The 17586-nt window shown below is 34.3% G+C and overlaps 1 protein-coding gene across 1 annotated transcript in view; it reads right to left on the reverse strand.

Moving 5' to 3' along the window:
- LOC116165628 (neuronal PAS domain-containing protein 4) overlaps window positions 1-6606 on the reverse strand; it is a 38783-nt gene extending 32177 nt beyond the window's left edge. The window contains exons 1-2 of the mRNA XM_031480223.1: window positions 6580-6606; window positions 6457-6518 (exon numbers count right to left, since the gene is read on the reverse strand). Of these exons, the coding sequence (XP_031336083.1) occupies window positions 6457-6518; window positions 6580-6592 (75 nt within the window). The 5' untranslated portion in view covers window positions 6593-6606. The remainder of the gene's footprint in view (window positions 1-6456; window positions 6519-6579) is intronic.
- Between the last annotated feature and the right edge of the window lie 10980 nt (window positions 6607-17586).

Here is a 17586-nt window from a genome sequence, read left to right on the forward strand (position 1 = left end):
AATTATTAATAACTAATTGCTAGGTTACATTTATTTTGTGGCATTTATAATGAAGCTAATTATTATTATTTTTTTTTTGTTAGGAATAATAAGCAAAAACTTAATTCAGTTGCTATAAGTATACTTTGTACTTCAAGAGCAATAAAGTTCTATCTATCTATCTATCTATCTATCTATCTATCTATCTATCTATCTATCTATCTATCTATCTATCTATCTACTATTTATGATTTATACAGATTTGGTCTTTCCTTTTTTTAAAGCGGTTTTCTAGTATGTGAAAATACGAGAGTTGTCCAGACAGTAACAGAAGTTTTGAAATAAAAAATTGTAAAATTGTAGGGAACATCTTTTATTATATTCATTTGGGAACTACACGCTTGGGCTATTTATCAACACAGGCGCCATTCAAATTGAGGCACTTATCATAGCGTGGCACAAGTGTTTTGATTCCAACTTTGTATAAATCCGCCGCCTGAGATTCTAACCTGCACTAGGTAACGCCGACGTGAAGTTCGGCGTCTCTATCGAACCGCTGCGTTGCGAGCCGGGTCTTCATCACTGGCAAGAGGTGGAAGTTTTGTTTTTTGACAACAGCCACCCGTACAGTGTCAATCGTATTGGATAGCTCTTTGATGATTTTGGATGGGAGATTTTTGAACACACTCACCTATTTAGTTCAAACTTTGCACAGTTGACCTATATGCCACATGTAATAACTAATAAGCCTATTGAAAATGGATCAAATTCAATGACCCCGAGGGGTCACGCTTCTCTCTCCTTAGGGGTTTATTTCTGTTGGATCTCGAGTCACCTTGGTATTATTCTTAAGATTTTGTTTGACGATTGCCTAATAATACTCGATTTAGTCCTGCACCTGACTACAGTCCTGTGGGAAAGTTTAGTATGGAGAACTTTTCTTCAGGAGTATTCAGTATATGTATTAGAAAGGTATTTTGGACGTTTCGCAGTTCTTTGTGACGTCCCCAATACATGACGAAAAAGCAGAAACAGCTCCGCCAAAGGTTTTCTTCTCATTTGTCATAATATCACTATAAAACTGGTCTTCTCATCACACCTGGACAATCTGTCATCACTGGTGTTGCCATAAGATGTTTCCAATGTTTTAACAGTGAAGGGTTTTCAGATATGTCATACTGGAAGAGTTTGACATATCACATGCACGAGCTTGAGCTATGCTATCATTGGGTGGGATAAACGTTGGTTTTGTTTCCTGTACTTTTTGTTGGTATGTTTTGTTGCGTAGATTACAAATCAGCGACCGCGATCTGACGTGCCAGGTGGTAAATGTCCACCCAAACCCAAAATACTTACTAGGACACCTACTAAACATTTTTGCCAAAAAATTCGCGATACTCAAACTTTCCCACAGACGTGCTGTCAAGTCCTGGACTAATTGGGGCGGATGGGTTACTTTTTTTATGAAATCCATCCTGTTGTCACGATATCACTGAAGTACCTTGTTAGAATGTTGCTGTAGATTTTCCGCGCATGTTTTGGGCACTAGCTTCTGCTTCAGGGTACTATTTGTTTGTATAATGGCGTGAATACAAAACAACCGAGTAATCGGAATTTTTCTTTAAAACATCATAATAACTCTTGAATTAAGCATCTTTGCCCTAATTTGACCATCGTCGTATCTTCTATGGTTGCGGAGATCCAGATCGTAGACATTCTTATCTTGAATACAGGTGTATATTGTATTTTACGGTGCTTTTATTTGCAAGTATCCATTTTATGGAAAAACGGCACGGATAAAAGATATTTAATTTCTCCACAAAAGGTATTTCTTAATTATTTTCTGAACATAAAAGCGTACTACATAAACATTATTTTTTAAATGCTCATCATATGTATACTGATAAATATGAAAATATTAAACAGCATCGAGAAGTTGGTCACAAACTTAGCGCAATGCATAGTAATTCAAGTTTGCATTGAGTGAATTTCTAACACAATTGGTAAGAAGATCGTTTTTGAGCAACTATTTTACTAATATTGACTCCTACCTTTGAAATATGTATTCGTAGCTAGTTTTGACCCAACCAACAGACACATCCCATCAGACTTTCTCTTCGTGAGTATCCTATTCCGATACTCCGTTCTCAAATTACTCACATATACCAATACCATTACACATATATTTATATATATTTACAATGTGCGAAGATTTCGTAAAAATCGCTTCACAAACAAGAAAGTTATCTTTCAGGGTGAAATAGTGTATTAATGATACCTCAAACTGATGATCTAAACGTTAAGTGGTGTTTAATTAAAAAGAAAGAGTTCATATTCCTCTTTACATCGCCGTCCTGCATCCAACAATCATCTGACACCATCATTTAATTTATTAGCAAAGTGCTTACAAGTTCAGTTTTGCATGATGAATAGTATTTTAACTTATTTCTTCAGGAATTGGTGGTAGATCAGAACTTGCATCTATTTACAACGATAATCTAAACAATAATTTCGGAAGACCTGATTTGTGAGGAACTGTAAAAACGAACGTTAAATTTGTTATGCAAGGTCAAAAATAATTAAAATATATCTTATTTATGATTATTTTTGAAAAAGTCATCTATCTTGCCGTACTTGCAAATCTGCCGATCAATTTGAAGCGTTGATCTTACTTTTGTACTCATTATTTTATAAAATTGGAAGTAAAGACACTTTTAACATTGTTCTTATGCAAGTTGCCCTATACAGTGGTAAAATTTCACTTTACATTTTTTCTAATTTTATATTTCAACAGAAAACTAGTAGAAATGGACTATGAGATTATTAGTAAACTTATAAAGGAATATAAATCTAATTTCAACGTAACCTCAAGTGATTTCAATATCTAAAACCGCTTATAAAATATATCATTATGTAAGTACACTGAGTACATTTTGGTATAAAAGTCGGCAAGCATCTGTATTATAGGGATTGTGGTGATGGATCGCAACCACAACATATATAGATTTGGTCCTAGGCATTAAAAAGTAGTGGTACAAAATTAGTTGCTTACGGCACAAATTAGTACAAAATTATGGCACAAAAATTTGTATGAATTTGTATACCTACTCGGGGTTGCACATCCAAAATTGATTTGATAGTGGCGATTAAAAGGTAAGATGGTACAACATTTCTTGCTTGCGGTAAAAATTAGTACTGAATGAGTACAAATTTATAGCACAAACAATTTTAAGAATATGTAATGTATACTTGGGGTTGTGGCATTAAATTGTAACCCCAATGTACATTTGGTCCTAGTAATTATAAGGTAGTGGTACAAAACTTGCTATTTACGTTACAAATTAGTACAAAATGTTAAATGAGTACAAAATGAGGGACGCTACTTTTGAGCAAAACCGTACATCGTAACGTTAAGTTGCAATCTCAAAATGTATTTGATCCTAGCGGTTAAAAAGTACTGGTACAAAATTAGTTACTTTTACAGTATAAATTGAGTTGATTCATTTTCATTCATTTTTGTTAAGGATTCAACACCGACCGACTATGTAGCTCATTGGTAGAGCCTTGGGATACATAGCGGGAGGTCTGGTGTTCGAACCCGGGCTGAGGTAAGAATTTTACATCTGTGGCAGAGATGGGAATTTCCTTAGATCAGTTTCGAGCATTCTGCCGGGTACTCTGAAAATACCGAAATAGTATTGAACAATTTAAGACCTTCCACAGGGGCACCATTGTACTGCACTGTAATTGGGCGAAAGGCCGTTGAGGGTCCAGAACAAGAGGGACTATAAATAAATAAACTACGCTACTTTTACCCACTAGTTATTGCATAACAGAAAAGCCAGATTTCTGGAAACATCATATTCAATGTAAGTATTTATTGCGTTTGTTCAGTTACATAGTTTTTCTTCGCAGTTTTTTTAATGTTATGTGGCTGTCGTTCTGTTTCGTATTTCGGATAATCACTTACTGTATGTCTTATAGTGAGCGTACCTAGAACCTATCACCGTGTCGTGGATATATATAAATTGATGTGTAAGTGGAGTGTGCCCAACTCGTACACGATGACTCTTAACATCCCCTTCTCTAGATTTATCTCGCTGACTGAACAGGTTCCTGACCTTTGGACTTATTCCTACTAGGTGAGTATTACTCCTTTCCCATTGATGTTTCCGCATTCTAAAAGTCTTTTTTGTATCTGAGAGTTTCTAACATCGACCCCTATCATAAAGGTGACGTCTACTTGAGGATTAGATTATGCTTGATGGGCGACAAGGTCTGCTTGTTAATTTCCAGGGGATCTCAACATTGCTCGGTACCCATATAAATATTACTTCAGTGCTTTGTTCCAGGACGTAATTTAGAGCTAACTAAAATATTGCTAAGCAAAAATAATGGAAGAGTTTGAACTTAAAGACCATTCATGTGATACGCCATCAACCATACTATAGCATTCCCAGCACCGTTCTCAGTTTTTGATCCATCTGTGAAGGGGATGACTGCAGATGTTTTGGAATTCCCGTATAGGTAAGTATGATCTTTCGTAGTTTCCTTTGCATATCCTTTTAGGTCTGTTCTAATCCTGGTTCGAAGTCTGGCATCCTGTCGTTCAAGAGTGTAGGAAATACTATATCCAACCTTTCAAGATATTCTTGGATCGCATGCGATACACATCTAAATAGGTATTTGAATGAAGCGGTAATGATCTGCTAATCTATTATGAATTCTAACAGGAGCAGAGGACGAATGAGTATATTTTGTCAGCTACAATTATTCTTAAAAAGACGCATGTTTTTCGAGGACGGACGAAAATGAAGGAATGCATTCTCCCAATTAAAGAATACAAGCGATTGGTCTTATTTAATTTTCTTATATCTGAATTTTCATTAGTAATTAACTACTAAATTATACATAATGTTTCCTTTTGAAGCAAAGCTCTTTGCGAGGTTTCGACAGACAATAAACTGGTACAGCTTCAGAAAAATATAACAAAACTTCGATATAAGCACACAGAGCTTTTCCGGGCGAATTAGTGTCCTTATTGTCCAAATGTATATGCTTTGAGGTTCGAAAAACCTGCATTGCAATACCACCAATAATTAAGACCAACAAATCTAACTGTTTATTGGATTATTAAAACTGACATCTACCTGAGTTAATGCATTAATGATGTAAGGTCTCATCACCTTTAACCCATTGCAAAGAATTTCCAAATAGTGATTTTAGGTTATTCCCCTTTGAACAAAACCTATAATTTTTATACTATTTTTAAAAATAACAATCGGAGCGGCCGAAACAAGTTCATATACTCGATAAAGTCAACCTACGGATTACTTAGGTGACCAAAAAGGTAGAGACCACGGGCAAATTACAGAGAATCGGGCACTGGTAGACCAAAAGTAATTTTTATCTACTTATACCTTATTTTCTACTTTTGAGTTGTACTAAATATTTTCATACCGGCCGGCGTGCATGAAGAATTATTATTATTATAGAAAAATAAAACTAACACCCTGCGAGAATGGTTCAATAATGCGATGCAAACACGCAAGTAGGTAATTGTTTTATTTAAGAATCGAACCCAGGTCTACATAGATTCCCACGATGACTCTGGACGTACCAGCAAATGGTAATTACTCACTATAACCTAACCGTTGAATATATAATTTGAATGAAACGGGAATATATGATGTTTTAAATAAGATTTTAAGGGCACGAAGAGTTACCACAAACCATGAAAAATCATATACCTTTGAGTTAGAATCGCTTCTGAAGTTTTTAAGTGCCTCGCATACTTAAACTTAATTGTGGGAAAAGTAATCGCGATATTTCAAATATTTTTTAATACGTATGCATCCAACTTCAGAATTTTAATAAGATTGTTCGCCTTATTTCCGTCAATTAGTAACTTTCTCGCACCAATAATTAAAGAAGTTAGGCACGCCCCAATTTTTGCATAATTTGTGTTAAAAGATGAAAAGTATTTATGAATCGTAAATCGTGTGTGTAAACATAACTCATTTTTACACAACATAAAGTAACAGATTACACAAAGACTTGGTTTTCCTTTTTTATAACGTCCCTTCCCTAGATATTTTTTTAATGACTTAATACGCAAAAGAGAAATATTGTCTAACTTAATGTTTTATTGATGTGCGGTTGTTTAATATTCCCTTTTATGAAGGTTATTTCTTGTGATGTAATCGGTTTTCAATTGAAATATTGAAATCCACAACAATAAATCGTAGGTACAAAGTTTTAATTGCTTATTGTCTTAGGTTATATAAAAATATAAAAGATATGGGCGCGAATTTGCGTTGCTAATTATAAATCGCAGAATACGGAAAGGGGTTAATGATTAATCCTAGAGTTGCATGAAAATGGTAGCTTGCGGTCGTAATCGTGCCCAATATAAAATACGATGTACAGACCAATACCTACATTGTTTTATTACTTAATATATATTAACAAACTCACCTTAGAGAATCCGATGTTGGGCGTTGGAGCTTGGTGCAGTCCGGAATCATGGCATTTGAAAGCTGAAACATATTATTTTGTTGTAAAATTTTGTTATTGCGAAATTTGTTGTGCATAACTTACACTGATTTCTCATTATATACAAACTAATAACAGTTATTTATTAGTCATACCCGTATTTAAATGAAAAAAGGTTTATACGTTGTTTAAAATGCCATAGGTTACAAACACAATTAACAAGCATCACCCATACTCGAGCTTGTAATTAATTAATGGTTCAAGAATATGCATCTTGGAGTTTAATTGTATTAGATTATCCAATTCATGCCGACAGATTCATTTGCTTCAAGTACTGTACGTTTAAACGAAAAGCAATTACACTGGTAATGAAAATGTCACAGATTTGTGAATAAATTACCAACAAAATCCTTATCGCTACACAATAATAATAAAGAAAAAAATACATAACTGTATCGCTATACTTTCATAATATATCCATCAATATTTTCAAGTCAACGTCTGACAGTTAGCTTCATACTTTAATTTGAATTGCTTAATTTTGGTTTGAGTACGTACGCCTTGTGAAATACTTTCTTGTCAAATTTTCTTTGCCGATGTTAATTAACTTAATGGTTTTGCCACATTAAGAAAACTTATTAATAATGCAAGATCACTCTGCGATGATACCTACTAAAAGATCACACTTACAATAACTCGGAGTATTTTACAAAGCGAATTAATTTTCCTAATCGATTTTTTTAATGTAGCAATAAATCAAATTGACAGAATATTAACCATAGCATCTAGTTAACTAGTTTAGAGATATTTCTTTGATCCTAATAGGACATTCGAATTATAGTAGATAAACCAAATTTCTCATTTTTCGGTGGGTTTTATGTTTAGTAATAACAAAGAATACTTCGTTACTCTTTGGTGTTAATATAATAGTCCAGAAGGATTTGGTAAGGGAAGTGACTCTAGCGCTGATTTTCAATTACTTCAATTATAGGTACTATGGGTACCGGTCTTACAAAGATTTGCCAAAAAATACTTAAATACAGTTTTTTTTTTTATAAATAGTATGTCAAGAAATTTTCATGGTTTGCTTGAAATTGCGAAACAAGTGATTTTTCGACCTTCCTTCAAATCACCGTAGCTCCTATTAGTGCTACTTAAAAGTGTAAATACAAAAATTAAAGATAATTTAACTCACAATAATATGGCCCACTATAATTTATGTTTTTAGCGCATTTTTCAAAAATATTATGCACGATTACGAGCGTTTTTCTATTCAACCGTGTGAGGGATGAGACAAAAGTCGTAGAAATAGGAAATATGTTCCCCATTAGGGCAACAAGGAAGGTTTTTTTCTTAATCACTTCGGAATGACCAAATTTAGGCAACATTTTTAATTTTCACCATTTTCTTCGGGCAGAACACATTTATTTGATGAGCAGGAACTAGATATCGTGGCCAAGCAAAATATTCACCAATTTCACCTGAAAAACTGCAAAACACATTGTTTTGATGCACAGGAGTGCTCTGCTTGTCATATTCTTATTTTGGTTAAGCTAGTAGAGAAACATTTGCAATTATTGACCAATTTCGTCGGGGAAACGGTAGAACACATTGACTTGGTGCACGGAAGTAGGTTTTGTGGTCTTCTTGTCATACTCCATTTTTGGTGAAATTATTTTCTTACTATTTTTTGAAAGTTTTCCACGTTTCACATCCGTACACCATAACACTCCTTATACAAAGCACTTCGCTATTTTTTCCATAGATTCATCGTCAACTTGCTGCACAGTGTTCTACGTTTCCTGACAAATGCTTCCCATCTCTTCCATTTCCTACCACTGCATTCCAATCGCTCATTACGATTTTACAACAACCACCTTCTTCTTCCGCGATTACAATTTCTATCTTTGCGTATACTTTTTCTACTTCCTCATGGTCAGTGTTTGGTATGTACACTTGAATCACTAACATTTTCTTTGGCACAGTGTTAAGCGTTAGAGCCATCACTCTATCACAGCCATAAATTGCTCTGGTTACACATCTGGAAAGTTCCGTGCTGTCAATAAATCCGACTCCGCTTTTCCTTCCTTTTCTACCACTGCATCATCACAATTTTGCTGTCCCTATCCCTTCCATCTTGTTTCACTTACTGCAGTTTCCTCGCCGTAGATTTTCAAGCTTTTCCTCCTTTAGTAATAGACTTCTGACGTTCCAAGTTCCAATCTTCAATTTACCATTTTCCTTCTCCTCATTGTTTTTCTTGAAGGTACTTACTCTTCGTATACTGTCCGCATCGGAGGACGAACATCCGGGTTGGGGAGTACTTTAACTCCGGAAAATTTAATGTTCGAGGAATATTTCTTTTCTTCTTTCTCTGGCACATCTCAAGGGGTACCGTGAGGTCTTTAATGGTTTCCTCTTCCTTTCTCCATCCTGACGCCATCGATCCCGAAGAATTCTTCCACTTTTGGAGTAATTTTTCACTTCCTGGACAACAGGGTGCCCCGAACCTATACCCGCTTATCCGCCCTCCTAGAAGCCGTTGACACTTGGTACAGGGTTAGTTAGTTATTGGTGCATTAGTTTATATGATTAAAGTTTACTTTGTGAGTCAAGGTATGTTTTTGTATCCAAAACATCTTCTGTCATTTATGATATTTTATTATTTATGACTTTTCTTACAGTGGTGCCTAACAGTATACCCTTTTTTTGCTCAATTTGATTTTTTGGCCTACGACCAAAACGCTTACTATTGACTGAGCTACCAAGCCTTGTCATTTTCAATTTTTACAGGCGCTACCACAATAGGCAGGGGCAAAATTCTAACCTACGTATGAAAAATGCGCTCTTGTCGTCTGCAAATCTAGATCTAGACTTGTTATCACAGTCGGAAAACTTTCCCGAGAAATTTTAGTGTAGTCGATTTTTGGTAAAAAAGGAAGGTTATACACTGCCTTTTTTTGAGGCCCGAAGAAAATATTGTCTCAGATCGACCCAGAAAAAAATTTTCTTATAGAATGTGGCCTGTAGAATCCATAATTTCAAACAGTTCCAAGATTGGGCTACTAGATCAAAAGTTACAGGCCTTCGAATTTTCTTTCGAAATTGGTTTCTGGTCCATAACTTTTGATTGAGAAGTTTGATCGAAAAAGTACGAATTGTTTTGGATTCTACGCACCAAAATTAACAAGAAAAAGTGTTTTCCCGAGAAATTTTGGTGCAGTCGATTTTTGGTAAAAAAGGAAGGTTATACACTGCCTTTTTTTGAAGCCCGAAGAAGAAATTGTCTCAGATCGACCCGGAAAAAAATTTTCTTATAGAATGTGGCCTGTAGAATTCATCATTTCAAACAGTTCCAAGATTGGGCTACTAGTTTAAAAGTTACAGCCCTTTGAATTTTTCTTCGAAAAAGTGTTTTCCCGAGAAATTTTGCAGTAGTCGATTTTGGTAAAAAAGGAAGTTAGTATTCAAATACTATGCGAAGTATTCGAATACTTCTCAAAGTATTCAAATACTTTGCGAATTATTCGAATACTAAATATTTGTGAAAGTATTTGAGTTACAAATACAAATACTGCTTCCATAAAAGTATTAGTTACAAAGTATTTGAATACTTTAAAGGATTTGAATACTAAAAAGTATTTACAAAATCGAATACTGCCCAGTTCTGAGTCAAACTCTTTAGAATATCTGAAGGCCCCAAAAGGCTTTTAACCCTCCCTTTTTTTCAAAAGCTCGTAAGTTACAATCAATTTAAGATGCTATTACTGTATTTACGATAGGTATAATTGCAAGCGAAATTTCTTTTTAAAATACAATAGTTCAAAGTGACTGTTCTGGCAAGCGTTCTATGTAGATAATCCGCACCAAGAACGCTGGCTGTGTGGGTTTTTGTTCGTTTCAGTTCCCTCTACCTTTGGTTACCTTTTTATACGTTTATTTCATATGCACTCTGTATACAGGGCAGGAAAGAATTCAATCAGCCGGCGTCGCGCCGTTAATATTTGACTATTACACGGATCTATAAGTAGTTGTCGCCTGCCAAGCCATAAGGCGAACGTGTTTTATGTCCTGAATCCTTATATTTTGGAAATTTAGATCGATTTCATTTTTATGTATCTATTCGTAACGATCAAACTAGATTTGTGCGATTTTACGAAAATAAACAACTTTCAGTCAACTTTGCAATTTGCATAAACATAGAAATATTTATAATGGCCATCCAAATGAAGGCGTTACAAGTAGGACGTCTTTGTCAGACACAAATTTAAGAAAGACGTTCAAACATATCTTAATTAAGTTAATTATACCTAATGCTATAAACGCTTATAAAACAATTCAATTGGCGATGCAGATTCTTGCTAAATTATAATGTACAATTACAGTATTTTCACCCTCTTGCATTTTCTCATAGCCTATAGCCATCAAAGCTATTAAAAAGATTACCTTCGATTTCTTCAATAATCATCATTGGATGGGCGAACAATACATTTTTGGTGTACTTTCGATGTAACGTAGAAACTTCCCATGCGATGATATGGTTCACATAAAAATTATTGTTAGTTTTCGACCATTTTTCCATTTTTTTAATGTAATTCCGTTACTTTCAGAGGTAAACAACATTCCACATACTCCAAATCTCATGCAGTTAAAAAAAAGTACCCACATTTGTTTCATTTGGTATGTAATTAATTTAAGAACCTTGATTCTGAATTAGGCAGTTTTTGATCAAAGGCTGCAAGTACAGTAGTCCAATTAAATCATAAACGATTGCGACAACCCGATGGCGATACATCAAATTTGCCTTGTTATGGTCGAAGAACCGGTAGAATACCCGTTATGATTTGAATCTTATACAATTCGCATATTCATAGACGAACGGGTTTACTTATTCTTCCATCTTGGAGAAACGGTCAAGTTTAAACAAATTCGATTTTAATCGCTCGATATGGAACAAATACTGGAAAAAAATTGTAACCGGGTCAGCATCGCGCATGCAATTACTCCATTAGCTATAGACTCATTTAATTTTATTATCCTTTACGCGCACCTAGTGTGTAAAAAATAAAGTCAAGGTAAAATCGTAGTTTTCACTCGAAATTATCATTTTTTATTCGTCAAAGGTTAAGGTGAAAGTGGCATATTCGGGCGAGACCATCAAATATAGGTATACATAAAAATGCTGCGAGTAGGTATATGTCGATCAAAAATAAAGGAGATCCGTATTCATTAATCTACCTAATTAAACCCAATTACCATTTATGGATAGTTTAGGTTACGGCTAATATAATGAACCCATTTATATATCGACATCATGTCTAGGTGGTTTGTATATACAAAATTCAAACCGGCTTCACCTTCACACCTTTAACAAAGGTAGGGTTTTACTATCACCACTGTCATGACTGCGTTCACTACCCTATATGTTTCAAAAAATTTGTTGCAATTAAACCAAGTGGTCAAAATGTGGGAACTGCATCCCCGAAAGCCCCAAAGTTCGTGTGTTCTTCTCAGCAACCGTAACAGAGAAGAATAGAAACGCTTTTAGTGATGTGCTGAAAGTGATAAATCGCAATTGAAATTTGGCAGTGGTGAGGTACACCCTGTTTCAGGAACCACTATATTTTTTACGTTCGGATTGTCCTCCCCCCCTCCTCAAATGCAACCCTTTGTACTGTATATTGACAAATTTCGAGCAATGAGATCTTCTTTTTTAAATGTCACTCAGTGCAGTTTATATTTTCATTACTATTTGTTTTTAGCGCATTTTTGACTCTCAAACATGAACTTATTGTTTCACCAACTGTAGGCTGTTCGGACGTTCTTTATAAATTGATCAAGATCTCGGTAACGGAATATCGTAGAACTTTCGGGTTTTCGGTATTATATTCGTACTACTGTATTATTCCTGCATCGCTTAGCCGAAAAGCTGAAAGCCATTCCTTAAGTTGATAATTTATCAATTTCTTTGAAATGTGTTAAAATAAAAATAAGGATAAGGTTTTACAAACACCAAGACTGACCGTTTTCACCAAAGAGCTCCGTTTTACCGTTTATCTGAACCATTTAATAATTCTAATACAAATGAACATTGACTTCAAATTCAAACGATATGGCCATATTCAATCTAAATTAAAACTAGTTAAAAAGTAATCGTAAACGATTTACATAAAGCGCATTTCCACTTGCATTCATTTCCCATTTGTAAGATGCAACTTCTGTTAAAATCGTAAAAATCCGGCCACAAATATGAAAAATAGCGTTGCACATGGGCAATCCATTGTTGACGTGCTACTTCAATTTCAGTTTATGAGAAGAATTTCATTTCAATGCTTTTCTAAATAAGAAAGTTGAAACTGCGCATGCGCAAACCTAAATTTTGAAACTAATGTTAGATTTTCCTTTGTTCCAAGCGCCTAAGTATCAAATTTCACTTAAATGGTTCCATAGATAAAAAAGTTGGCACTGCGCATGCGCAAAATAAAATTTTGAAACTGGCGCTAGATTTTCGTTTATTCCAAGTGCCTATGTATCACATTTCATTTAAATTCTTCCATAAATAAAAAAGTTGGCACTGCGCATGCGCAAAGCCAAATTTTGAAACTGGCGTTTGATTTTCCTTTATCCCAAGTGCCTATGTATCAAATTTCATTCAAATACTTTTATAAGTAAAAAAGTTTGCAATTCGGTTTATAAATGGTCGAGATGCGAAAAAGGCACTGTGAATTTTGAATCGATTCGATTCAACTTTTGGCATTGCGTATTATATGGCTAAATCTATGCCCATATTGAATTTCATGCAATTCAGTTCATAACTCACGGAGATGTAAAGCGATCGAACATTTCTAAACAAAGTTATCGTTCACACGGACAGATAGATGGACAGACAGACAAAGGAACAGACGGAGAGACCAACCGGCAGGCGACAGATAGCAATGCAAAATTATAAACGATCTCTAGGATCGTTAATAAACGACAAAAGGGTAAAATTATGGAACATGTAAAAACCGGTTTTTTGTTTTTTTTTACAATAACTTTTTTTGTAAGCGGTACAGAAAAAATTCCTTCCTTGGTACAAGACTCGACACCATAACGAACCAAATAGCGAAAAAAGTAGAACAATAGCTCTTACGATAAAGAACTATAGTAGGGTCGCAAAACGAGCGGGCGGACGGACGGACAAAGTGGCCACAATAGCGCATTTTTTTTTATTTTTGTGGAAATGCGCTAAAAATCATGATTTGCATTTGCCAATAAAAACCTCTCTTTACTAGGCAAATTTAAGCATTACAGTTGACAACGACGTAGATTTTTAAAGCAAAATTATGCCTATTGTCTGTAAATATGGAATTGTATCTTGAAAAACTCCTCTTCAAATTCACAGGATGTAATTAAGGCGGCTTTGCAATTAATTCTTGTACATGTCTAATTCTAATTAATGTTCCCACAACCTGTCAGTGTATCGTTTATGTCTTTAAAGTTTAAGTACGCGGAAACCTGCAGCACATTTTTCTTGGTACAGGAGGCTTTAGTCGACTAAATTCTATGAATTGATTTCTAATTTGCTTGTAGGGGTAATGGAGAAATTCAAACTACACTAATTTGAAGTAAATACCAAAATAAATTATAAAATTAGCAATTTTTTTATTTGTATTTTATTTTATTTGATGATCGATTTAAGAATCCGCTAAGTGTGTGGCACAAAAAATTAGTAGGTAGTGGGTAGTAGGAAAAGCTTTTGACATGTGGGGAGAAGAATGATGAACATAAAATGAATGATGAGGTAAGTAATTTGGAGTTGGAGGGGCAAGATGTATATTGAAGATCATAAAGCGAAGGAAGATGATCTGGATCTGGACATGTACTATAAGAAAGAAACTGTTTATTGAAGAAAATAATCGAGGGAACTGTTTAGGGAGAAAGGAAAAAATGATTCATTTACATGAACATTTAAATTTAATGATGTGAATCGACCATTTATGAAACGTATAAAAATTTAACTTTGCATTCGTTTAAGGTGAACAGGGAAATAATGCCTTAATTAAACTTCAGACTTTAGCTACTAATTTCAAATTAAATTTTATGCATAAATTAAGAGCTATTGAAAGCTCTTTTTAGAGGCAATTGCAATTTTTCACCTAATGGAGCAAAAAAAATGCAGAAAGCTGCTATTAAGCTCGGTATGCATAATGCATAAACATAGGCGTAGTTCTCCAAACGATCATATTTATTTGCTTTTTTTAAAAATAACTATGTTTATGTAAACTTCTAATTAGCACAAAATTTAATTTGAAACTTGAAGTAAACCTAAGTCAAAATATACTTGGGTTTCCCGGATTACACCTATTTGAAGTTCTAATAGTACAATTGCTTCTAACTAAAAGCTCAATCTAAGTAAACTGGACCAAATTCATGTCTTTATTAAAATCTCCCAAATGGCTCGTGACTTTAGTACAATTTTTGATCTTATTTAGAGTGGCTAAGGAAGGGAAATCTATAGAACCAATCGGCAATCCTGTTCGTTTCCAGTAGAAGTAGATGTTTGGAATAATTGCGTTTTCCCGCATATTGACATTGTAATTATAAATTAATCGATTCTATTCAAAGCGTAGGAGCTGGCCGTAAAATGAAAGGGTATTTTATTACTGGACTGGATGCGTTTCATAAATGGCCGATTCACTTTATTAAATTTAAAACTTCATATAAATGGACTTTGTCACGACAAGCGCCAGTTCTTTCTTAGTACATGCCCAATCCAGTCCATTTTCCTTCGTTTTATGATCTTGAACATACATAATTCCTCTCCCTTAATACTTCTACATTACTTATGAGTTATGAGTATCTTACCAGTTCATTTGATGCTCATCATTGTTCTCCGAACATGTTTATTGATTTGGTAGATTATGTTTAAATAATCTGTAAACAACCCTTAAACTACCCTTTAATAATAAATTTCCATCTGTTTTAAGCTTGCGCAATTTTATTAATAATTTAAACTAGCACGCACAGCATACGTAGATTGCGGGGTTTGTAACTTTCGTAATACACCAAACTTTTTTTTATTTATTGGGTAGATTATGTTTAAATAATCTATAAACAACCCTTAAACTACCCTTTAGTAATAAATTTCCGTCTGCTTTAAGCTTGCGAAATTTTTTTAGTAATTCAAACTAGCACCTTGGGCATACTTACATTGCGGAGGGTGTAACTCAGAGCTGGGCAGAATACTTTCAAAAAGTATTTGAATACTAAATAGTAAATACTTAACACAAATCAAAGGTATTTGAATACTAAATACTTTTACGTCCAGCACAAGCGAATATACTAGATACAGATACATTGAAAAGTATTCAAATACTTAAAAAAATAAGTATTCAAATACTTTAGAATGTACTCGAATACTTTCAAAAGTATTCGAATACTTGTCACTCAAATACATTAAAAATTTAAAATAGTATACTAGATAAAAGTCTTAATACTACTTAAAAAATCAAGTTATACTTTGTATGGGGTTAGCTTTTTAGCGCATTTCCACAAAAATAAAAAAAAACGCGCTATTGTGGCCAGTTTGTCCGTCCGTCCGTCTGTCCGCTCGTTTTGCGACGCTACTAGTTCTTTATCTTAAGAGCTATTGTTCTACTTTTTTCGCTATTTGGTTCGTTATGGTGTCGAGTCTTGTACCAAGGAAGGATTTTTTTCTGTACCGCTTACAAAAAAAGTTATTGTAAAAAAACAAAAAACCGTTTTTTACATGTTCCATAATTTTACACTTTTGCCGTTTATTAACGATCCTAGAGATCGTTTATAATTTTGCATTGTTATCTGTCGTCTGCCTGTTGGTCTGTCCGTCTGTTCCTTTGTCTGTCTGTCCATCTATCTGTCCGTGTGAACGATAACTTTGTTCGATCGCTTTTACATCTCCGTTAGTTATGAACTGAATTGCATGAAATTCAATATGGGCATAGCTTTAACCATATAATACGCAATGCCAAAAGTTGAATCGAATCGATTCAAAATCACAGTGCCCTTTTCGCATCTCGACCATTTATAAACCGAATTGCAAACTTTTTTACTTATAAAAGTATTTGAATGAAATTTGATACATAGGCACTTGAAATAAAGGAAAATCAAACGCCAATTTCAAAATTTGGTTTTGCGCATGCGCAGTGCCAACTGTTTTATTTATGGAAGAATTTAAATGAAATTTGATACATAGGCACGTGGAATAAAGGAAAATCAAACGCCAGTTTCAAAATTTGGTTTTGCGCATGCGCAGTGCCAACTATTTTATTTATGGAAGAATTTAAATGAAATATGATACACAGGCACTTGGAATAAAGGAAAATCTAGCACCAGTTTCAAAATTTTATTTTGCGCATGCGCAGTGCCAACTTTTTTATCTATGGAAGCATTTAACTGAAATTTGATACTTAGGCGCTTGGAACAAAGGAAAATCTAACATTAGTTTGAAAATTTAGGTTTGCGCATGCGCAGTTCCAACTTTCTTATTTAGAAAAGCATTGAAATGAAATTCTTCTCATAAACTGAAATTGAAGTCAAAAATGGATTGCCCATGTGCAACGCTATCTTTCATATTTGTGGCCGGATTTTTACGATTTTAATAGAAGTTGCATCTTACAAATGGGAAATGAATGCAAGTGGAAATGCGCTTTATGTAAATCGTTTACGATTACTTTTTAACTTGTTTTATATTTCTATCGTTATATACAAATTTAAGGGGAGTAAAAGCGTATTATTATTATATTTTTATATAGGAGGTACCAACCAGGACTTTTCTTATACCAGTTATATCCTTAAGAATACGTGTACCAGTTTTCAAAGCGATAGTACGTCGTGCACATGATACGTACGCCTTTCTGAAATTAATCCTAGCGATTTTGGAACAGATCCATTTTTGAGCATCCGTTTGTCCGTGTGCATGATAACTTGTTTAGAAACGTGCGATCGCTTTGAAAATTGGTACACATGGTTTTAAGGATATAAGAAAGGTTCCTATTGTTTTTAAGTTACGTAGACTATCGAGTTTGGTATTCAGATGTATCGGATTTTTATATTTGATTTTGTGACAATGGAAACTTTCCCTAAACATTT

Source organism: Photinus pyralis, unplaced genomic scaffold (genome assembly GCF_008802855.1).
Source record: "Photinus pyralis isolate 1611_PpyrPB1 unplaced genomic scaffold, Ppyr1.3 Ppyr1.4_LG3a, whole genome shotgun sequence".
In the NCBI taxonomy this organism is placed as follows: domain Eukaryota; kingdom Metazoa; phylum Arthropoda; class Insecta; order Coleoptera; family Lampyridae; genus Photinus; species Photinus pyralis.